General features: G+C 42.2%; 1 protein-coding gene across 1 annotated transcript in view; it reads left to right on the top strand.

Moving 5' to 3' along the window:
* The window catches only part of si:dkey-215k6.1 (transmembrane protein 132D), a 237,956-nt gene that overhangs the window by 114,115 nt on the left and 99,682 nt on the right, over positions 1-24,159 (top strand). The window contains exon 4 of the mRNA XM_041937397.1: positions 15,207-15,347. Within this exon, the coding sequence (XP_041793331.1) occupies positions 15,207-15,347 (141 nt within the window). The remainder of the gene's footprint in view (positions 1-15,206; positions 15,348-24,159) is intronic.

Genomic DNA, 24,159 nt, shown 5'->3' with positions numbered 1-24,159 from the left:
TGAAACTGGCCATGTTTAATGTGAACATCTGACATTGTAACAGTTTATATATGACTGAAAAAAGGAAGGGAAAGCATGATAGACCCTCATCAAACAAGACTAAATTTACATAGAAATAGATATTAGAAGTGCTTTTGACGTCTGCACATCACCCAAGACTGGGACCCCCTACGTCTTCATGTCCACAGACAGCCAGTCAAATCACACAAACCTGTCACCGTCTCGTGACAGGCAGTGCTGTGGGTTGTTGTGTGCGAGAGCGGGATTTTACATCTTGCAAGTGTTATTGAAGCAGAGAGGAAAGAATAGGGCAGAAGCTCTTTAAAGTGCACCTCTGCTGAGGGTTTTAATTGTGATGACAATAATGGAACCTCGAGGTGCTGCATCTCCCCCCCAGCAGGTGGCTGTTTTTACCTTTTTGTTGTGCTTAAGATTATCAGTACAACCTTAGCACACTGACATCTGCATGCAGAAGCTCCTCGTGTTTTCGTCCTTCGCCGGTTCCTGTGAAGGTTGGGATTGATTGATCTCACTGTTGAAATTGTCCTTTTTGCTACTTACACTGCTTTGCTTGGCCAGCGTGTGGCTTAATCAAGGAGAATTAGCAGTAGTCCAAACATTGATATTTACTGCTCCACCTAACGCAAAAAATCCCTGTTGAGGACATTATGACGTCATGTCTCAAAACAGATTCTCCTTTTCACAGTGTCCATGTTGCTTATTCTTTGTGCCCTGGCTTTGTTGAATATGATGCCTTGGACAACATATTGAACGTTGAAGTGCTCTTAAACATGACAACAATGGATGCATTCGAAACACTCGCTGCTTGAAACGTAACTTGCAAGTCTCTGCTAATCGATTTGTAAATCAGTCTTGAAATGCAATTCATGCTTTGGAAAACGTTGATTGTTAATGTAAAGTAAAAATGTCTCGTTTATTGACTGCCTTATGTATTTTTCAGTGCACATATATCTCCTCCTCTACAGTCAATTCTTGTCGATTCCGGTTTTTAGGTTTTTTAATAGTTCCCCAACCAGACTCAACACAGTTTGTGTATCCTGACAGCTCACAGACCAACTGAGCAAACGAATGCAGCTTCACATAGACCCTAAGCTCCTACATCCACTTCACCTCTTTATGCTGATCTGTGCGTGAATGTGTGGGTATGGGAGTGTGTTAGCCGTCTGCCTCACAGCGCACTTCTCTATGGACCACGGACCGATAGGACATGTGCATGTGCTGCTCAGTTTACTCCCAGAAACACGCCTCAGACTCCAGTGGCTGCCCTCTTATCGCTGAGTCTCTGCTCCCAGCTGTGGTTGCTGATCAAACTTGTTTGCTGGTTTTCGTCGACATGTTTATTTGTTTGTTCTGTCTGCCAACCGGTACCTTGTTTGCCGTTGCTGGAGCCCACCGAGACCTGTGTGTTTCTTGCTGGGCTGAGACAATGTATGCCTGTTCGTGTGTGTGTGTGTGTGTGTGTATCCTATATGTGTCACCTGTCATTCGTAAGTGCAATTGAGCCAGTAAGATCTTTGCGTGTGTGTGTGTTTGAGATTTGTGGACTTTAGCTTCAGTGGGATGCTTTAGTTGATAAATACCAGTCAGGTTGCTCGCACACACAGACACTCACACAAGCAAGCTCTCCCACGATGATTAGCCTCTCGGTGCCATCCCCTCACTTAGGAGGGATGAGCTACTTTTGGACATCTTCCACTCATAATAAATGAGAGACTGAAGTCTTCGACTCTTAAACTTTTATCTTTTCATCCAAATGAGCTGCATGGAGCTTTATTGCTCTGTTGAGTAAGCAGTTCTCAGCCGCATGTGGCCTGTATCGTCCTAATATTCTCCCTGGTGTTAGCACCGAGACACCGAAACCAGTCTCTTGCTCATTATCAATGTTCGTGACTCCCTGAAGTTCCTCTTGATAACAGCCGTGCAACCAGACAGATTGTTGTGTCAAGAAGTCTACATAACAGAGGAAAAAGTCACCAACTTTTTCATTGAGCACTAGGTTAGCAGGATATAACATAATATCTGATAGCACAGTTTCTGGTATCATAATCCATTGTCAACAGCATTAATTTAAAAGGACCAGTGTATGAGATTCAGATAGATCTATTTCATTGGTGTTTAATCACCTGAAAATAAGAATCATTGTGTTTTTGTTACCTTAGAATGAGCTTTATACATTTACAGAGGGAACAGGTCGTCTTCCACAGAGTCTGCTATGTTGCACCGCCATGTTTCTACAGTAGCCCAGAATGGACAAATTAAACACTGGCTCTAGAGAGACAGTTTTGCATTCTTCATGTTTTGCAGCCACCAGGTTCTCCTACACACTTTGACAGGGAGGGGTGAGGTGGTTGTTCAGTTGGTTGCAGTCTGCAACCTCACCTTTAGATGCCACTAAATCCCACACACTGGTCATTTAAAGCTGCTGTTCTGTTTGCAGGACTATTACGATTAAGCTACTTTACACCAACAAAGTGCAGAGATCACACAGCTCGTAGGCCTCTGCTCACACTTTCTTCACATGCTCATGAGGCCGAGAGCGTCAGAAGAAAAGGGATCCTGTGGATCAGAGGATGTGAAGAAAACTGACTTAAATATCAGCTGTTTGGATTTGTTTTCATGTTTTTTGACCTCCTCCTGGGGTCATGGTCCTAGTACTGTTTTGGTTTCATCTATTCCCAAGTAAAGACTTTTGCTTGTCAACCTTGATCAATGAATCTGACATGTGAGGGAGTTTTCTCCATTTACTGTCAGAGCAGCAGCAGACTGACGCACTACTGGTCTTTGTCTATTGTTGTTGAAATGGTGAAGCCACACCAGCTCTTTTCCATTTATTCAAGCCTAATACACCCACACTGCTTTTCACCACCATTTCATCTTTTTAGGTTAAGTCTGGGCACATAACAAGGTAAAAAAAAACAAAAAAACACCTTTTTAAAGCCACTTTTCAACTTTTCAGTCTTTGATAACGAAGAAAGTAGTGACTGTAAGATGTTTCCAACTAACCTTATTCTAAGTCAAGACAGTGCACAGTTTTCTTACAAGTAAATATAAATAGAAACAATACAAAGGTATCCTTTTTTCCCTCATCACTACCTGCCTTCCTCCTCCTTCTGTTACAAAATAGAAAATCCAAGCTTTCCTGTAATACTGGAAAGCAAAACAAACAAACAAAAAGCCAAAACACATTAATTATGTAACAATAAAGTACCATGCAAACTGCGAGGAATCTCCTTTCGTTCTGATGGTCAGATCTGATCTAATGGTAAAAGTGCTCCTGCAGCCTTCCAGCCGCTGCCTGCTGAAAGTGATCTGTGGTCGAGTAGCTGGTTGCTACACTGCTAATCTGGGACCTCGGCCCAGAGGACTAGCTCGAAGCTACTGCAGCTGCCAACAACCCACCACTATTGTCTGTGTCTTTGTTTACAGAGAAATATGTCGTTCTATAATCCCATGTGTGGTGGGAAGTAGGGTGGGCGGTTTGATTCCGCGTGTGAGGGGTTTTTATTTGAGAGGAATCCAGCATCCAAACATCAAGCTGCACAGATTACATTATCAGTGTCCTGCTTAAAAATGCGTACAGAGGTAGCAGTTGTAAAAGTCCCACGCTTTGCCGCGCGCATGCTGAACTGCTGCACTTTAGCCTCCTCCACTGAGGGGAGCGACTGATGCTGCAGAGAGAGGGTCGCTCACAAGCTGGTGTTAGTTTGATATTTGGATAAACACTTTGTGTGCCAGCTGTAAAACAGTCAGAATTACTGTAGCTGCTAATGTAGGACTGACAAAGCAAAATGACCCAGACGTTTTATTAAGGCACATCATATTTAATCACTTTATGAAATACAAACAGCTATACTTACGCAGCCCATTCACATCTTTATGTCAATAATTTGTGCAATAAACTCCCACTGATGTAGCATTTTCACGGCCTCACCCCCAGGCAACATCTAAGGTTGAAGTTAATCAGCAAGGTTTGTAACATGTTTGTGAAAATCAAACTCCATTTACAATGTACAATGCTTATTTTACAACTTTGAACATACTCAATGCATTTTAAGGATCTCACTGGTGTAATATATATTTTTTGCCATTTATGGAGAAAACCTATGGAAAAATGGCAAACTTGACCTGCAGTGTGCTCTTTAGTGTTGAGGGGCTTCCAATGCCGCCATAGAGAGGAAATACAGTATTTCAACAGCGTCTGCAGTTCTGTAATTCTAATTTAGTCATCGCTGTACTCATGGTCAGTGGTTAGCTCAGTGCTCCACAGCTGTGCTTGACAGCTGCCTTCAGACAGTTGTCAGGGAGTTAAGCTGCATTGAGTTCTACTCCTTCACAGGACAGTACTCCATCCTCTTTATAGGCATACTCCACACCATCATCATGTCCATACTGCCGCTCTTAGCATAATGCTGTGTTCTGGACCATGCTTTAAATCACACACAATGGTTTGAAGCTGATACAATACACTGGAACTCAAGAATGAATTAATTGCGTCACCAGCAGCATTGGCAGATCTCTGGCAAAACAAAAACATAAACAGCTGGCTAAATGACCATCATCCAGATCAAACTCCTGCAGGTTATGGCCGTTTAAGATCGTCTTTAGTACTACGCAGAACAGATGTAGGTTGGATGCATGAGCAGGGGCTTCCTATAATGGCTGCCCCTGCGGGGCTGGTGGTGCTGAGGCCTGTTCTGAGCAGCAGCTCAAAGACCGCGTCTGGAGCAGAAGGCAACTGATGGCATTTTTCTCACCCTTGCATAATTAACACACAGGAGAGGCCAGCGTATGTGCACACAGGCATGCACAAGCACCCATACGTCGAGCAAAGGGGCATGTAGCGCAAGGGGAGTCACGTGTTCACTGTACACAGAATCAGACGCACGCACACAAACACAAGCAGGCACTTGCACACACACACACATCCCTGTTCTTGCTTTCATCATTATTACACAATTGTCATTTTGCAGTAAACTTATATAACTGGGGAGCCAGCTGCTCAGGGGAAGAGAGAGACAGCCTTTGTGTGTGTGTGTGTGTGTGTGTGTGTGTGTGTGTGTGTGTGTGTGTGTGTGGTTATGTTGGTGGGCGGTGGAGGGGGGGGGGGGGGGGGGGGGGGGGGGGGGGGGGTGCTTTCTCACTCCTTATTAGAAAAGGTATTACCGCCTTTCTCATTACTTTACAGAAACACACCATGTCTACCACGTTATGGTTAAGGTTTGGCTTGGATTGGGGCAAAAACACTTCATTAAGATTAAAACGTGAAACAAACAATGGTCTCCTGTGTCAAAGTCACGCCACATGACGTTCTCCTTAAGAATATTTGTGCCTTTAATCATGTCATGCTATATCCCACTTTGTTCCACACAGACAAGAGTAATAATTCACGTGGTCTCTAGTCCTTGTTCAGTAAACAGGTCTGTAATTAGGCCTGAACATGCAACAAAAGAGTGAAGAGACGAGAGAGGACCGCAGGAGGCTGACAGGAAAGGTTTTTTGGGTGGTGTTACGGTTGTGTTATGAGAGGAAATGAGAGTGACGGAGAATGATGTACAGGAAAAAAGAAAGATTGAGAGTGAGAGACAGCTTTAAAGGAGGATTTAAAAAAAAAAGAGCGGCCAGAGGGACAACAAACTGAAAGACGGGATGAAAAGACAACAAAGGAAGAGAGACCGCAAGAAAGAGCTGGGAAATAAAAGGCTTTCAGGAGGAAAGAGAGAGGACGGGAGAGAAATTCAAAGCAACACAACAGAGAAAAAGATTCAGGGTAGCGTGACATAACAGATGTTCTCACAGAGAGACACATTTGACCTGTGACCGACATACAGGGGCTGATTTACATCCTTCTTTCAAATATTTAACAACTGTTTATTGTAAATGTCCAAACTTGCAGCTCCCATCTGTCTCACGGTGTCTTAAAACACAGTCCCACCTGTTCATTCTTAGATTTCCCAAACCCTGGCCTTCCAATCTGTCCATCACTCCAACTTCAAAAAATACGTACAGTCAGGTTTTCAGTGAAGCACTAAACTATGAATCCTAAATCACAATCATTGCCAGAAATGACAAGAATACAAACATGACTCGTCTCTAGAAAACAATCATCAGTATCAAGGATGTATTATCATAAAACACTGTAGTCAGCCTTTGTGAACTGTGTAAAGTGACTGTTTGATGAAACATTAATCTGATGAGCTGAAAATTATGCATGATCACAGGTGGAAAACTTTTCATCGCACCAACTTTGCAGCCTCTCAAAACCTCGTGACTGAAATCATTTTCTCAACTTTTCAACTTGTTGACAGCTTGTCTCGCATTAAAAAAAAAAAAAAAGTAACCCTGCCTCGTCTCAGCGTCGCGATCACAACAACAGATTGTTTTGCCTTCGCCTCTCGAAAAGCGGGAAAAGTGGAAAACAAGATTTTAATGATCTGACAGTTGAGTCATTTTAAATGCCACTCATGTCCAACGGCGGCAGCTTCTCCGCGGCGTGCTGGGGAATGTGCAGGTGGCGCGCTGAATTTTGCTCAACATCTGTCTGCGCCATCTAAAGACTCGCTGCAATTTGACTTATTGTGCTGTTTCTTTAAGTCATGAATTATCAATGAGGGTAGCTGTTTAAACTATAGGCAACTTTTTAAATAATGTATTACTAATATCATATTTGATAAGTCTATTAGACAGGAACATTGCCTCCTCTGAGCTGAACAACAGGTTTTTACAATCACCCAAACATGTACATACAGTATTTACTACATGCTGCTGATACAACTACTACATTGTTTTGGCTTCAACCTGAGGAAGCATCTAGGAAGGTTTTCTCTCTGATCAGTCATCAGAAAATACAAGACACAGAGGTAGCTCATAGGTCCCTTTAGCCTATTGTGCTGTGCTTACTCTGCTTTACTTATACTTGCATCAAGATGGACTTCTGCAGCACCTCTTACAGTATCCTTCCCACCTACCTTCCCCTCCAGACATCTGTTGGAGCTGCAACTTCAGACAAACAATATGTCTTCTTTTACTTTTGTCTCGTAGCCACATCTGCTGCCGTACACGCAGCGACGTTTTCTGACACATAGCATATGGCTCTGGGTCTGCTCTTTTGTTTTGAGAAGAACGCCTTTTGGGTTTGCATTTACATTTTGCATTTACATTTTGAGGCATTTAGCTGACACTTTCATCCACAGCAGCCTGCCAATGAGTGCAACTGCAGAATATGCTGCAGTTCCTTGAATGCTACAAGAAACCAGTTGTATTGAGCACAGAGCTCAGAGCTATGGATCACTGTAAACTAAAGAAAGAACAAGCTCACAACAGAGGAAAAAGGAGTTTTTACGGGTATTGATGGTCTTATGTGTATATTTTTGAATGCATTTCTGTTCTTACTCAAGGTTTTTGCTTCTTATTTTGAAGCTGATATGGTAGATGGAGAGAAGTGAGCTTAACCTCTTGAAAGATGTCCTCCAAGATGAATCTAGGGCTTTAAGAGGACCTTTTTGCTTTGGCAAAAAAAACCCGAAGCAGACATGGCTGTTTGTGATATGTGCTGTATTCTGGTAAAAAGTGAAGAATTCAACTTCGGTTCTAGTTTTTGGCCATAGTTCTTCACATTAGGCGGCAACGCAAACGTGGTTGTGTTGCATGGACCTGAAGTTCCTCATTTAGTTTAGACCATTGCTGAGGAGTCGCAGTTTCTTTCGGCATCAGATGGTGAAACAGGTGAAAAATGAGGTGAAAGAGTAAACAAAAGGAGAAGGTGAGGCTGAAGTAGCAACAGCACCTTTTGCTCTTAATTTTAAGAAATATTGCCACAAACATGCCAGTGTGGCAATTATTATGATCATACTTTTAGTTGTTTATAGTAGTAATGCACTCACTACCCGTCAAATTGATTTGGGGTGCTTATGTCTTCATCAACATCATGGCGATGCAACTAATACACTGCCGAGTCCACTGGAGGTTCAGAGCCAGGTTTAATCAGGAGATGGCCTTGTGAGAACACCGGTGGCACACTCGATCTAACACGACTATCAGAGCGCTCAGGCACAAGGTGGCTGGACTCAAATGCAACACTCTCAGACACTTTTGGAAATCAAAAGACTTGAAGCCGGTTTAATAACAAAAAGTGCTAAGTATATCTCCCAAAATGTGAGTCAAACAAGAACGACTCTTAATTGGCAAGGCAAAATGCAAGGCAAGGTAAAGAAGACAAGACTGACATGAGCCAATTGTCATACAAGACATTTTGGCACAGGACAGGGGAAAACGCAGACAATATATACACAAGGTAACAAGCAACAGGTGGAGACAGTCAGGGCGGGGGAGACAATCAGACAGGCAGGAAAAAGTTAGGTTTCACAATAAAACAGGAAGTGTCAGACACAACATGACGCCAGTGAACAAAACCTCAACAAACACGACGGACATGACAAAGACTTACCTTTCGTATCATGTCCAAGACTGATACTACCTGGAGCATCTTTGTACATACATGCTTTGTAGCTCTACATTAGCAGCCATCATAGATTAGAGCACAAAGAGCTTGTAACTTCTGCAGATCAGGAATAGTTTTGCTCCAAGTCTTTATTTTCATAATAATTTTTTTGCTTTTTACCAGCAACTTTGACGAACTTGAAAGTACCACTTCCAATCTGCCGCAGAATCACTCGCAACAACCTGATAAAGTGGAAAGAACATCAAAATAATGAACACAAGAGGAGCACGTAAACCTCAAGGGCATAAGATTCTACTTTTATATCCTGAAGTGTTGTTTATCAACTCGATGCTTGTAGGAATACCACATCCAAATCACTTTTAAGCCTCGGTAGACTTACTAAGCCCTTTGAGTTGTGTTCTTACTGAAGAGATCTGTCACTTTTTACCCCTGTAAGGCCCATAGGCTTTAAACACAGACTTTTCAAGCAAAAAGGGTTTATGGTATAATGGGAGGTTCCCTAGAGACTATAAATTTATTACACAGCAGGCATTTGCAGAGGTTGGTGAAGAGACAAAGAGTTTCACAGGATTTAATATATTTAAAGAACCAAACAAATACCCTGAATGAAAGCCACTATAGGCACTCACAGCGTGCATTCACATTACTCAGCTGTCCGTCACTGGTTTTGCAGGTATGTGCACAATGGACAATAACAGCTCCAACTGACTGATTAGTTTCCAAACTATTTCTTCTACTTTCTGGTGGCAGAAAGTCCACTGTGGTAAGTGTCAAACTCTGTAGATTGACAGACAAGATGTATTAATATTATTGTTAGACCCATCAGCACAATGTTAATACAAAGCACAATGTTAAGGTTTGCAATACTGGTCCTAGAACAGCCTTCTAATGAAGTCAAGTCAGTTCACAGCTTTAAAAAGCTTTATGAATCCCTTTTATTTCTTAAAATTTCTTGGTTTTAACATTTTTACTATGTTGTTTGGACACTCGTTTCTTCTTGTCCTCTTGTCTCTTTATTTCTCTGTTTTTAAAAAGTGCTATTGAACCAAAGTTTCCTCGTTACCGGTTAAATAATGTGTGCGACTAAAGATTTAGAAAGTATTTTCATGGGAAGAGAGTGAATTGAATAAATAAGCAGTACGTAAATAAGAGAAAAGGCCAGAACCTTTCCGAAATTTGTTGTGTTGCAGACATTTACCCAGAAGTGTACGCCACCAGCATTTTAGCATAATAGCGTGTAAATGCGTCTCGAGTCTCGAGTCTGGTGTGAGTTGCTCTCCAGGTTTTAGTTCCCCTGCATTTCTTTCTTCCTCCGCCTGTTTTCCCTGCTTCTCCTCCCTGCTTCCCTCTTTTCCTGTCTGTCACTCTCTCATCTCTCTCTCTCTCTGTCTACGCCGTCTCCTCTGTCTCTCTGCTGAGTGTAAATCAGTCCCTTCTGTCATCGTATGCTCTTCAAGGAAACCCGGAGTCCAGAGTTACGACCAGCACTGCAGTGATTTACTCACGCACAGTCATACATGCTGCGTTACTGCTGATTGAGCTTCTGTGTAAGGGAGAGATGGTGTGTGGGTGCGCAACGGTGATCATGATTAGGTGTGTGTGTGTGTTTGTAGAGGCAGATACAATTTTAGACTTCATCTCCTGACAACTGCACAATCAATTGAAGGTTTTAAACCAGGTGAGGATGTGGAAAGCGAAGTTAAATGATTGGGTTTGGCATATAGGGAATTAATTGGACTTTAGTGATTCTTCTTTTCAGCGGAACAATCTGTTATTCTTTCCTCACACATATTAGTTGCTTTCCGGGGTCACCAGCCCTGTGTGAAAAGACTAAGCTATAAATATGCATTGCTTCATTCACATTCCTCCTCTCCATTCTGCTGTTCTCTTTTATCAGCTTTAGTTTTTCTTGGTGGTAAATAAGGTAAATAAAAATGTGGGTTAACCATCTGTTTGGTAGATCTTATGAGGCATTTTTAAGAAATGTTGCTCCGTTCGACATCTGATGAGACCTATTCCTCAGCTGGATTTTTTTGTCTGGCATGTCTCTTTGCCGTAATCACCCAGCAGCTAAAGACTGAAACTTTCAGAATATCTCTTGGAGGAAGATGTACCTTCTGCATAAGTGAGGTAAAGGGACCCTCAGGGGCATATAAAAACATGACTCCAAATAAAGAAAAGAAGACATCATCTCAATGACAGAAGCACATTCTGCATTTAAACTTGTGATTGTGACTGCGAGCGATGGGAAACTTTATTTACAGTGTAGCTTTTTGGCATGGTGCTCTTTTGCTTTTTCCCTCCGCTGACTCTTTTACTCTTTGTTTTTCCACTTGGAAAACTAGTTTTGAAGTGCCTATAAACAAGGCACCGCTCCAGAAAAAAGGAAAAGAAAATCAATTGTAATGCTCTGTGAGCTACACAACGGCCAACAGGAGCAGACTGCAGCTGCGGATGTAATGTATGACTGTCACCCAGGGAACAAGGGGGAAATAGATGGCCACTTGATGTTTAAAGTTTAGTTGCTATTAAGTTCTTAGAGATTTGTAGATTCATTATGTAAATAAAGCACTTTTTTCAGTTTCAGAAGAAGGTTCGGCAGCGAAGGTGACGACCGATACGTGTAAATATATCTGTTGAGGCCTATCAGATCAGAACGTGTTATACATCAGTGAGCCAATTTCAAGACAGAGCAGCAATTGACATGAAAAATAAAGCAAAGATTGATAAAAACTGAGGGAGGTGAAAAGGGCAAGTGAAAGAGAGCGAGAGAGGGTGTGTGTGTGTGTGTGGAGGGGGTTTGCTTGTCGTCCCGCATTACCTAAAAAAGCAGACAGACAGAGAAACAAAGACACACAGACACTTGTCAGACTCTGCTGCTGTACACAGATCTGACAGAAGCAGCTTAGGGACGCAGCCTTGTCCATCATCCTGCTTGTTGACAGACATACACACACACACACACACACCAAAGTTCTGACAGATGCACCGTGGGACAACAGTGTCACTGTGTTTTCTTATGCATATGTAATTGTGTGCGTGCGTGAGTGTGTGTGTGTGCGTGCATTCATCGCCCAGACAGGCAAAGTCAGTGCACTTTTCCCTGAAACATCATCTCTGAATTTTAGGGGTAAAGTGACACCACTAAAAACAGGAGACTAACTTGTGATTGAAAGTCCCACTCTGTTCTGAACTCACTGCTTTTCCTTTTGATTAAACCAACACTCGTTTTTGACTTCAGGCTTTTAGACCTATCACAGTACGTTGTGATGAATTTACAGGAATCTAAGATTGTTTACAGAACGCCAGTAAACGTCTTTAATCTTGGTGACAAATCTCATTTTGGGTGAAATAATGACTGCTCGAGCTTCAAGAAAAAGAAAAAAGTTCTTCTTCTTCTCCAGTTAGCATTTATGTACGCCAAAAAAGCTTGAAAACAGACGTATTGTGCACGCTGTTTTTGGAAAAAGTTCCAATACACTGACAACTAAGTAAGTATGTCTTCACCGTGTTCTTAAAAAGACACCAGAAACCAGTACAGTAACATTGTGGTCATGGTTTAAGCAGTTTTTTGGCCACTAGGGGAAAGAATTGGTAACTATTGTAGGCATGACATATTATGGCCCTGTGAAGTTAATGTGCCTGCAAGCAGCTGCATTTTTACACATCCAGCCAACAAAGACAACATTAACCTTCGCTTGGACGTGCATGTCTGCGAATTCAACATTCACTCTCCTCCTAGCTCTGTTTTGGGCTCCACCATCTCCCAAGGGAAGTATCTGGCCCTTTAGCTGCTAAATGCTCCACTGCAAATGAGGTTCATGAGAGCAGAGCTGAAAGATGCTTAAACGCTCCATAGAGTTGAGGGGAACTGCAGAGTCGAGAAATAATCCTCTTGAACGATTTACTCCTTTCAGATTAAGCGAGTTATTTTGTATGACCCCCCCCTTGCACCACGGCAAAAGGTCACTTGTCATCATGAGGACAATCTCATCGCAGTGAAGACAGAAGCATGAGTGACATGAAAAGGAACACCCCAACCTAGTTGTCTTGTCCGCCCTGATCTGAACCTTCCTGAAATGGTCCAATTTACAGACCCTACAATTACACTGAAAATATGTACTTTCTGTTGGTTTTTGACAGTTGGATAATTGTTGCCGTGTTTGCTTGTCACTCACAGATCACAGATGATACACCTGTTGTAATCATTGGCAGTCCGGCTTGAAATGTGCAGCGACAGGCCTACACTTTCTGTAATTGTGGTGGAATTTTAAGATTGTGGTCAAGGAAGTGCATTGTCTGATATTAACAACGACAAGGTTTGTGCAAGGTTTTTATAATGGAGGACTGCTGGAGGAGTTTTATTTATTTAGCTTTTTTCCAGAATGTTTTATTGATGATTTGTCTTAGCCACAACCTTGTCATCTAAACATCTCTGTGACAAATGTTTTTCAGCCACTGTTCAGGTATACAGCTCTGATCACTCATCCTCCATCCCACCATTCTGTAATTCACATTATATTGCCTGTTTTTTTTTTCCTCTCCTAAGTCATTGCTTTGCATTACATACTTTTGTCGCCACAGTCTGGGTGCAGTAGATTTCTTTTGAGGTGGATTATCTTCGGTTCTGGGTTGGTTTAGGGGGAGGAAAGGGTGAACGGGAGAGAGGGGGAGGAGAGGGCGAGCGAGGGAGAAGGAGGAGACAGAAAGAGAGAGCGATGGAGAGAGAGAAGCAGAACAATGGCGGGGAGTTTTCTGGAGAGTTAATTTCATGTAACATTCAGCTGTTGAATAATGAAAGAGGAGTTTTTTGAGGACTGCCCGTTATTTTGTGCTGTGTTGCTGCACACACACACACACACACACACGTGTTTTTTTCCTTGGGAACAGGAGCGCACACCAGACTCAGACAACGTGCACGCTGCCATACATGCGAAACAGCACTTTTTTGCAACTTCACAATTCCTTTCACCTCATTTTTCCTAACCATAGCACAAAAACAACACACAACAGCCAACCAAGGAGCATTTCTCCCTTCCTCATATATACCAAGAAAAATTAGTTCACAGTGAAACAGCAAAAAGTGGGTTTTCAAGTTTTCACAAGGGAGTTGTTCCCCTGTGCACCGAAACAACAAAAAGCATCTTGTTTAGATTATTATACAGGTGCATATATACATACACACTCACAAACATATGTACAGAGAGCATGGCGAGGGACCGCCATGACATATTTGCAGGCAGTTTTTGGCAAGACATGAAGCGAGACAACCACAAAGTTATAATGAGAAAGGAGACAAAGAGGATTGGCAGTTTTTTTTTTCCCTCCTTCTGTGTAGAGGAAAAAGTTTATTAGAGAGTGCGTCTGTGTTGGTATTTGCATAGTTGTTTGCCAGAGACTATTGTATGCGTGTTAATAAGAAAAGCAGTAAACAAGCTTGCGTGCATGAGCCCATAAAGTGTGTTAATAAACTGAGGGAGGGTCTCGTCAAGGTGATAAATAGAACAAAACACACCGGGACGGATTAGAGAGAGAGAGAGAGGGAGAGGGTGAGGAAGGAAATAAAGAGATTAAGCATAGGATGCTTTGAGATTGAAGGACGGGGGAGGGGCAGAGGGAGGGATACAGTAAGGTATATAGGGAAGGAAGAGAGGGATGTATGAATGGAAGGAAACCACAGAGGGATGGATGAAAGGCAGAGGAAAAGTTTTAGGAGGAGGTGAGGAAAAGAGATGAAAGAGGAGACCTGCTACGGAAAATAAAGGAAAGAGAGCAACGAGGGAATGATGAGGGAAGGAGGGATAGAAATAAGGAGGACATCTGGAAGGGAAGGAGGGGGAAGATAGGAAAGATGGGAAGGAAAGGAAGGGGTATGAAATCTAATAGAAAACAGAAGAAAATATGGAAATTGAAGCCAAGAGAAACGGAGAAGGAAATCATTCAGATTGAAGGAACACCTGGAAGAAGAAGAAAAGAAGAAGAAGAGAGGGTTAGGAAAAGAAGGGGAATGGCAGGAGTGAAAGAGAGAGTACATAATGAAGAGGGAATGGAGGGAGGCAGAGATGAATGGTGCAATCTAAATGGAGAGAGAAGAAAGGAAAGCAGGAGAGGGGAGAGGATGAGGGATGACAGAAAGTGAGGGACAGGTAGATTTGTGCAAAATACTGAGGACAGCAAGAGAGTGACAGTGTTTGAAAGGGAAAGAAGCGGTGAAGGAGGTGCTGCTGAGAGAGGGAAAGAGCAAAATACAGACAAAAACTCAACAAATCGCCGAGAAATGTGCCGTTTACTGCCGACTTTCTCATTAGCAAAAGCACATTTGGTGTATTAGATGTAATCTCCAGCTCAGCATACAGCCGATGCATTTTGCACTCAGCACTTATTCTGGTAGAAACATTAACTTTCATAAGAGCTTCTCCTGTCACTTCTTTGTTTCCCCACCAAAACATATCGTGGGAGGTGGCACCATGCTGCGTGAATCAATTTTAAAAGACATTTTATACAAAGAGAGTATGGCGCGTATCAGGGATTAAAGAAAATCAGCGAGAAAATCGGGGCAGGGAAATTCCAGGCGAAGCAAATTCAATTTTAAGCAAATTCCCCCTAACTGCCACTGTGACAACTCAGCTTTCTCTCCTCTTTTGTTTATGATGTGCTTGTCTGAACTTTAAATTAACCTCACTCTTCTTCTCTCTCTCTCCGTTTCTCTCTTCATGCCTCTCTGCAGGGTGTGGTTCCAGTCAGGCATCAACTTCCTGGCTGTGAAACCCAGCAACCTCGTCGCGTGGGAGATCAAACAGGAAATGGCACCGGGAAGCAGTTCGCTGGCAGTGATGTGTCAGAGAAAGACCTACTCCACGGCAGAGAGGTAGGGCTGGATCTCTCTCATCTACTCTTTCTCTCTTCTGTCAGCGGCTGGGAAGCTCATTTCTTTTGTGCAGAGTATTTGACGATGCATAAAATGTCTGAAGAGGTCTGTGATTATGCCGCGTCAAGGCCATAAAACTGTTAACATCCTACATTCTGGCAATGAGAGATCTGAGTTGTTTTCACAGCAACAGTTTCTGCAACAGAGGACAAATGAAATATTCCTGATTTATCATCTGCAGCATGGATGGCTCTGCTACTGTTGATTTATTCTGGTTTCAATTTTAGTGTAAGCTTGCAATGGCTGGCGCTTTGAACCACACCCGCCTGTCAAAGCTTCCCATCCGGCCATTCATGCCCTCGTGTAACTTTACTCACCAGTAGAAGAGGTCCGGTCCGTCCCGAGAGCTTTCCAAACCCTGGCAATGAGTCAAAAAGTCTGAGCAGAAAAAAAGTGACTGAATGACTGAGTGCAAAAGTTAATGGCACATAAACAACACAATGCACGAGTAACGGGTGAGGAAAACAAACTGAATCAACTAAAATAGCACCAATGTTGGTCTGACTCACAGCAACAGCCACAGTCAAAGAATTTTATTCCAAATTGAGACATCCACGATATTAAAAATACCCATCCTGTGATTGACAGTTTCGAAAAAGAAGCTCAGTGCAGCTGAACAGTTATTGCAAAATCACTGTCGCACCTTCAAGGGGTGAAGAAATCATTCTTTTTCTTTTTCGTGTTTTTTTTTTTTTTGAAATGTCGACTGATGTATTTCAGTGCTTCTTTTTATAACAGATTCAGTGGAATTTTAGAACAGTGCTCCAGTGTTCAAGATAGGTAAACAAAGCTAAGCTACAGTCAAGCGAATAAAAAATGGCCTGATGGTGCAACAGGAATCATTTGCCATGTGGCCACCAATCTACTGTCGCAGGACAGATGCAGGCTGAAGTGAAGCCTGAAAGTGCACATTTTTGCTGGTTCCCATTGGTATGGCTGGGGTGTGTGTACACATCTGTTTATGTGGTGACTCAAACGCAGTCCAGACAACACACTGTACAGATTGCTCAGAGCGAAAATAGGCTACAGCATGCAAGATCAAGCATGTTGGCCAGTATGTTGCCAAATATAGAATACAGCATATATGTGTTTGTGTAAGTGTGGGTGTCAGACACAATCAGCTGGAAAATGTGTTCGCCCTGGATGAATAGAGCGCTGTTGGACCACTAAATATGGATGCGATCTGGTCATTCCCCCTCTTTTCTTCCTCTTCTACATAACTTTTTTCTCTCTCATTTCAGTCAATCCATCCATTGTGCTGAAGTTACTGAAGTGTCCCTCACCCCCTCTCTCTCTCTCTCTCTCGCTGTCATGGCTGAGAACAGTGTTGCATGGCTTTCCATAGCATGATACCACTATGGCAGTTAGCACCACTTAGCTAGCCGTTAGCCACGTCTAGCCTTGTCTGATGGACCGTATCAGTGGCAACAGATAACCCAAATGTGGAAGAGAGGGAAATAAAGACACAGTGACTGATTACACAACAGCATTAGCTTTCTTATTAAGACAGTTAAAGGTTTTTGTCAGATGTTTTTAAAACTCTGAATAGTGTCTTTGCAGAGTATGTGTTTGTCCTACCTCCCACCTCCCTCAGTTACTGAGCAACCCCTGTCAAGCTTTCCATACGGTACACAGTTTACAACGCTAATAGGCACCGATTTACCACAAAAATTCATGGTAATTTTTAAATCAATGGGTCCATGATTTCAAACAGAGGTAGACAAAAGCAGGCTACTCATTTTTTCGCCTGGAACCACTGATTTTACCAGCTGTCGCCTGTATGAGCTGTAGCTAGTTAGCCTAATGAGCTAATGTTGGTGCCATAATTTTGTTAAAATGTTGTCTCTGACTGGCTTTTTAATGTCTTTGGCTTATCGGCTACATTAGAAAATTTACAACTTGATGGCTATACATTTTGTTGTGCTAAAAGTGTGACGCTATAGCTGCTTGTTCATGTCGAAGACATCAAGAAGCACCATTATTCTTGTCTTGCACTGAAGAGCTGGTTAGTCTTATTATTAAAAAACAATATGTTGCGACAGTAATACTCAGCACATCAGGCGTAGAGTATCTCTCTTACTTCAGCCTCACAATGCTTAAGTTGACAAATCAAGAATTTGCTAGTTAGTTACTATGGTTGCTAAGCTATGATTGGACAATTACAGTTTGAGGAAGGGGTGCAGCGAACGGTCAACAGGCAATTACTGGTGAAGGAACCAGGTTGGGGGAATATTTTTGGGATATTTCTTGAATGGATTTCTCATGGATTCATAACCCTGCGGTGCACTTCACCATGGCTGGTGAAACACTGAAGGCGTTTGATGAATTTTGGGATTTGCCAGCCATTGTAGCCTCAAGGCAAAGAAGTTATTTTCCAGGCCTGTTGCCATCCATCAGGATGGTGTTGTTTGAGGTGTTGAGATGGAGGTGGCTCTAAACGACTGCTTATTTCCATGAGCTTTGGCACGTATCCATGTGTGGTTCAGTTTTTTTTTTTTCCTTGCCCTGAAGGAAAAACTCATCAAAGTGACGTCAGGGTAAACATAGAAAGTGATGCTTTAGAAACCAGATTATGACACAGCTCGCACAAAGACGTGTACACAGAATCACAGATGCAAACACACACTCTTTCACATCCACGTGCGTACACACTCCTGCCATCTTCAAAGTGATACTGTAAACAAAGGGATGCCTAAAAGCCCAGATTATGATGCAGCAAGCGCAAATGTATACAAGTGCATTGATGTACGCACATGCATAAATGCAAAGGCCTGTATAAAAACACACACCCACACACACACACACACACACACACACACACACACTTTGATTCGATGCAGCAACCTCTGTGCTGCCTCCCTAATGAAACAGCAATGAAGGCTGCAGGTGGGAGGGAAGCTGACATTTTTTTTTACTACAGAGAAGACACAAAACACATGCACACACACACGCACACACACACACACACACACACACAGTATACACAGACTGTTGCCAGCACACAACAGGCAAGATCACAGGCTTTTATCAGCGATTGTGTGGGCGGGATGGCTAATTAAAAGAGCTGATCTGTATTAATCTCTAATGAGATATTACTGGTTGAGACATGAAACAGTGAGTGTGCTTTCTTATGAATGAGAAGGCAGGAATGATTACCACCTCTGACAATTAATCTTGTGAATTGATACCTGCTCCCTTTTGTCATTCAATGATATAATATGATCTGACATGATACGGTGTTCAGTGTGATGTAATGGGGAATGCATGGCGCGTGGATGCCGTAATTAGAACCAGAGCAAAGCTGCTCTGTGTAGGTGTGTGTGTGTGTGTGTAGGTGTGTTTTCGTGTGCGCTTGTGCATGAGTTTATGGTTGTGAGTGTCTATGAGGTGGGTGTATGTACTGTGTGCTGTTTCAGATATATGTATAGTATTTTTGCATATGTAGTGCGCATGTAGGTTGACAGTCATCTGAGAGAAAAATTGTTGAGCACGATGGCTGTAATTACTGTTCCGCCATCTAGTGTCCCAGGAGACCTCATTTATTTTTTTCATTAAATCGCCCTGTTTGCACCAGTTTGGATCAAAGCTCTCCTACAGCTCTCATTTGTTTCTTTATTGATTTTGATTATACAGCAGTTATTCATTATTTGTGTATTTCTCTCTGTTTGACCGTTCTGATATCATTTAGCTGTAATTACACAGCACCACCATACTGTGTTATTGACACTCTGCTTAGTTCTGCCTCCCTGCCCTTCTGCCACTGTGTACCAGTGCTCCGAAAAATAAAATCTAATGAGATGTTTGGATGTGCATTTGTGTGTCTCCTCTCCCCCAGAAGCTGCCATTGAGGCGCCCTCGAGCAAGATTTGTCTTTTGTTGGGATTCATTTTGATTATCATTTCAAGTTATTATTCATTTATCTGTTCCTGCCACCTTAGTATCATTTTAATATCATGTTATTATATGGTATAATCCTGCTCTCTGTGTTATTTTTTTTTTTTTTTTTTAGAAGTTATTAGATCATTTCTTTCATTTTCCATGTAGAAATTGTGTTGCTCATGTAGCAGGCTTGACCTTGTTGGGTTTTCACTGTTGTTACTGATCTCGTGGGAGTTTTGTCTCACTTGTAAAATTTGTTTCTCTTTTTCTTCCCACTCTGTTTACAGTCTTTTGACACATTGCATGTTAGATAAGTTAAATTAAACAAGAAGTAGAACAGGTTCCACATGACCCCAGTTTTGCCAGCTGGGTTATATGAGGAAAATGTGCCATAGTTTATGGCTGTGGCTGATGCTGCCAGAATGGGAGCAGTGCTCTATTTCATGATCATGATTAGATCTATAGATTAACACTGCTAATGGGCTGCGTTCAATACCAGAACTGGGGTAATGCACTATCTACCTTCTATACAGGGACATGCTATTTATCTGCTTGTGTGCATGCATGCGTGTGTGTGTTTGTGTGCTAAACACCGTTGAAGTTTTTAATCATCCTGAGGCCATTGCTTGCAGTGGCAGGAAAAATAAGTTCCATTTAATGATTTTACAGTATTTTCTGCAGAGGCAGAACCAACTTTGAATATATTATATTATATTAACAGTAGATTTAAATTAATTAGTATAACGAAAGTACTTCAGCACACAATTGCCAGACTATTCTGTGCACCTTGTATAATTAAAGAAGGTGGAATTGATTTTTTTTATTATTATTATTATTTATTTATTTTATGATGGAACAAAATCGCATTTTCCTAGGAAAGTGAAAATTGTAGCTTTTTCTAGTCATTGTCTTTGAATAGCTGAATGGTGAATCCCAAGTACTGAAGTCATAAACACTAAGCTTCAACCTCTGAAAGTATGTGCTGAAAGCTTTTATCTTTGTTTAGCTTCACCACAGCTAACAGTTCCACTTTGTAAGGTCAGAAACTTCTTTATTACTTTGTTTTCCAGCATATATTAAATAAGTGGTTCAGTGACCAGGACAACAAACACAGCAGCAATTTGTTTGAAACTGTTGAGATTTATGGTACACTTTAGATATCAGGGTAGCAGGAATCAGTTTACAGATGTTTGTTTTCATCATCTTTCATGCAGTTAAAAGCATTAAGGACAGCTTTGATGAATTGTCTCTTTTCACCTTGTCAGTGTTTAAAGGATGTCCAACACAAAGCAGACTAAACGACCTGGAAAACTCAGGATACGAAAACCTTCTTCCTTAAAATAATTTAAGCCTAATAGAACATTTTAATGTTCAAAACACACACGCTGTCAAATCAGAATCTGTGACAGTGACAACTCAACTTATATTTTAGCTGCTAGTTGTTAGTTTGTTGTTCTGCAGCTTACTCACAATTTGATCTGAACGCCAATGATTAGATTCTGAGTTCTATAGACTTGCTTGTTCACTGACGTTCCTGTTTGTTAAACTCTCAAATCAGGGCAGAAAACATCATATTTTCTCTACTTTCTACAGTAACATTGGAAAATACCAAAATTGCATTAATACCTGAAGAATTGTGCGCATGTTACAGTCCTTAAACCTAAGAGCCAAAGTAATGATGTAAACACATCCCCAGAGCACCCAGTGTTTATTTATGACAAATGGCATAGACGTTTTTGACAGCCATGTGGCGGAGTGTCAAATCCCCAACAAGAGCTCCTGCTCACATTATACACTATTAATGTAGCCCTGCACACATGCACACACATGCAAACACACATGCGCCACATTCACATATTCATGTGTGTGCATACACGCTAATGCGAATGCATGCAAACGCACCCACTGAAAGAGCACACGCACGAGCGCAGTGGTGCGCGCACGCACGCGTGTGCATCACCGCGTGACTTAACACATAGGTAAGCGAACGCACAGCATGAGTTATTCATCAGCCCAAGACATACATTTTATAAATGTTATATAAACTTGTCATCGGCTATTCACACACAAACAGTGATGTGTGTGTTTGTGTGTGTGTGGAGGGCGCTACCTCTGTCTTTACAGCTTTGAAACAAACACAGGCATGTTCACACAATCAAATGTACTGTTGTCATTTGCACAAACGACTCGCAAGCACTCGTATCAACTTCAGTGAAACACATGGTCGCCTAACAAGTGTTTCAGTTCACACACACCAGGCTGGGAGCCACAAGGGGTCTTAAAAGCGCTTAGCCCCAACAGTCGTATCTATGTACTGTATGCATCTATAGAGGGGTGCGTGAGGGTGCGTGTGTTCAGACAGACGCACAGACAGAACTTAATTTGTCATCCAAGCCTGCTCGCCTTCCGTGTTTGTAGATGACAGTGAAGGCACAGCCAACGAGACCGAGCTGCGAGCAGCAGGCAGCTGTTTCTACGCGCCTCCTCCCGCTGATTCTGACAGAGCATCGTTCAGAAATATTTAGCGCTCTGTTAGTGCTACGTTCTCATGCGACAGCTCTGATTAATAAACACATTCTTTGATTTTTAAACAGTGGCCTCAGGTCGTTGTTTAGCCCCTCTGAGATGATTGCATGGCTAAATTAGTCAATTTTCTGAGAATTTAGAACAGCGCCCACTCACTTCATCTTGCCGCCTGGCCGGACACACGTTAGATCATGTCGAGCGAGCCTTCTTACGTAACCTGCAAAAGATGCTGGGAGCCTCTACCCTTCTGAAGGATGCTTAGACTTTTCATAATACTTGAATCATAAAATCCAGCTCCACACAGATACGCACACACACACACACACTCACACACAGGTATGAGAAGTGTGTTTTTTTATGTTTCAACTGGTTTGAATCCACACAAGAAGAAGAAAAGATGCAGGGCACAGGGTTAAGTGTTGTATGGTTTGAGTCGTTTGTAAAGACAAACTAACTCAACAGACAGCTTTTGTTTGAGGGCTGGCAGTCTCCATGGGATACACACACGCACACACACACACACACACACACACACACACACACACACACAGCACCGACATGGGGCCAAGACGTCTGCAGTCTCTGCTGGCACACATGAGGATTAAAAACACAGCAGCAGGGAGGGAAGGATAGAAAGACAGAGGGTTGTCTGCCAACAGGAGGGAGAGAGAGAGAAAAAAAGAGAGAGTGGAAGTGAGAGAGTTAACGTGAGGCTGGGACGGAGAAGTGAAACAAGAAAAATGAGAGAGAAAGAGGCCCTGAGAGCACGACAGTGTTGCTGTTAGTGTTTGTCCCTGGAGAGAGAAAAATGGAGAATTCCCTTTAGATAGTTACACTCCTATCCTGTTTTTATTCATTGCAGTGTGTGTGTGTGTGTGTGTGTGTGTGTGTGTGTGTGTGTGTGTGACAGAAATAGATATTTATATGTTCCATGTTTATATTATGAGCATACATAATCAATTGCGTGTGGTCATCTGTCTGAAACATTTTTCTCTACCCAGGGCCCATGACTTGCCCTACTTTATTCTAAACAAATGCCCCCTGATACCACATAAGCACACACATGGCCGCGTGTCAGTGAATGTCTCTCCCCATGAGTGGCTTTCACTTGCTGGGTTTCCATCCAAATTTAGCGCAAATTTTAACAGTATAGCAATAAATTCTGCTAAAGAAAATGCAAACGTTGTCTGGAGTTGATTCATTGAGATAAGCAGTGGGTGGTGAATTTTTTTTCAAAATATTGCTGTTTAACAACCTTTTCTAATGCGATGCTTCAAAATGCACCTAAAATGGGTTAATGGAAACTGACGACATTATGTCCTCATAATTTCCTGCACCATATTACATGAAATGTCATGCCTGGCATTTACCCATAACATGAACTTAATCCTTACAGTTGCTTTAGCCATGCAGATAGTTGAGGTTTATTTGCCCATGTTATGAGATATCTGTCTCCAACATTTATTAACATAATGGTGAATTCTAAGCATTTAGCATCTGGTGTACAAAGAAGCCCGAGAGTTGTTTGTTCGGTTCAAAGATTTGTATGGTGCAACATTGAGCGCTGATTCTGACCGTCTTCAGTGCAGCAGTACGTCCATGTTGCTTATCCAAACATGCAGTTCAGCTCTGCACAAAACTAGCCTACACAAGCACTGCGCATACGGTTAATAGCTCAGCAGCCAACAGAGTTGATTGTGTCTGTGGCCTTCGCTCTCTTTTAATTTGCTCTTAATGAGGCAGTAATGTACTGTGCATCACGGCTGAGCTGACAGCGGCACTCTCAGTCACCAGCGAGCGGACCGCCTGTCACTGTTTCTTTCAGTGACAACGACGACTCGGTGTCAGGTCAGTTCAAAGCTCTGGTTTCAAGGTTTTTTTTCCTACGTGTATTGAACAAAACGGATTGTCCAGAGTAACCAAGGCATTGTTTTTCATGTTGCCGTTGATCGTTTCTGTTTAAATGTAGTTTAAAAAAGTCGATGTGCTATGATGTGCTACAAGCACCACACCCTAAATTCCATTCAGCCTCATTTCATTGGGCTAGCAAAGGATATCTTGAAAACCTGGGCAAATAAAACCACAACTGTCTGCATGGATTGGTACCAGAAGGGGAAAGTGAGGGGTGCCGGGGTGATCCTTTACCTAACTGTAACTTCAGACTTTCTATCAGCAAAGTTTTATCTCTATAGCAGGTGGTAAGTTGGAGAGTTTGGATGACCTCTGAGACTCTCCAGACCAGTTCCTGGTCCCAAACTGAATCGTCTCCAACTTTCTGATATCTTTATCTTTCCTTTAAAACATCTCTAAGCAGTGAAAACTGTTTTGGTTCTCCAGCATACAGTGA

The sequence above is a fragment of the Chelmon rostratus genome, chromosome 5 (assembly GCF_017976325.1).
Source record: "Chelmon rostratus isolate fCheRos1 chromosome 5, fCheRos1.pri, whole genome shotgun sequence".
NCBI lineage: Eukaryota > Metazoa > Chordata > Actinopteri > Chaetodontiformes > Chaetodontidae > Chelmon > Chelmon rostratus.
Note: the sequence above shows the minus strand (reverse complement) of the source record. Positions and strands in the feature narration are given on the sequence as shown.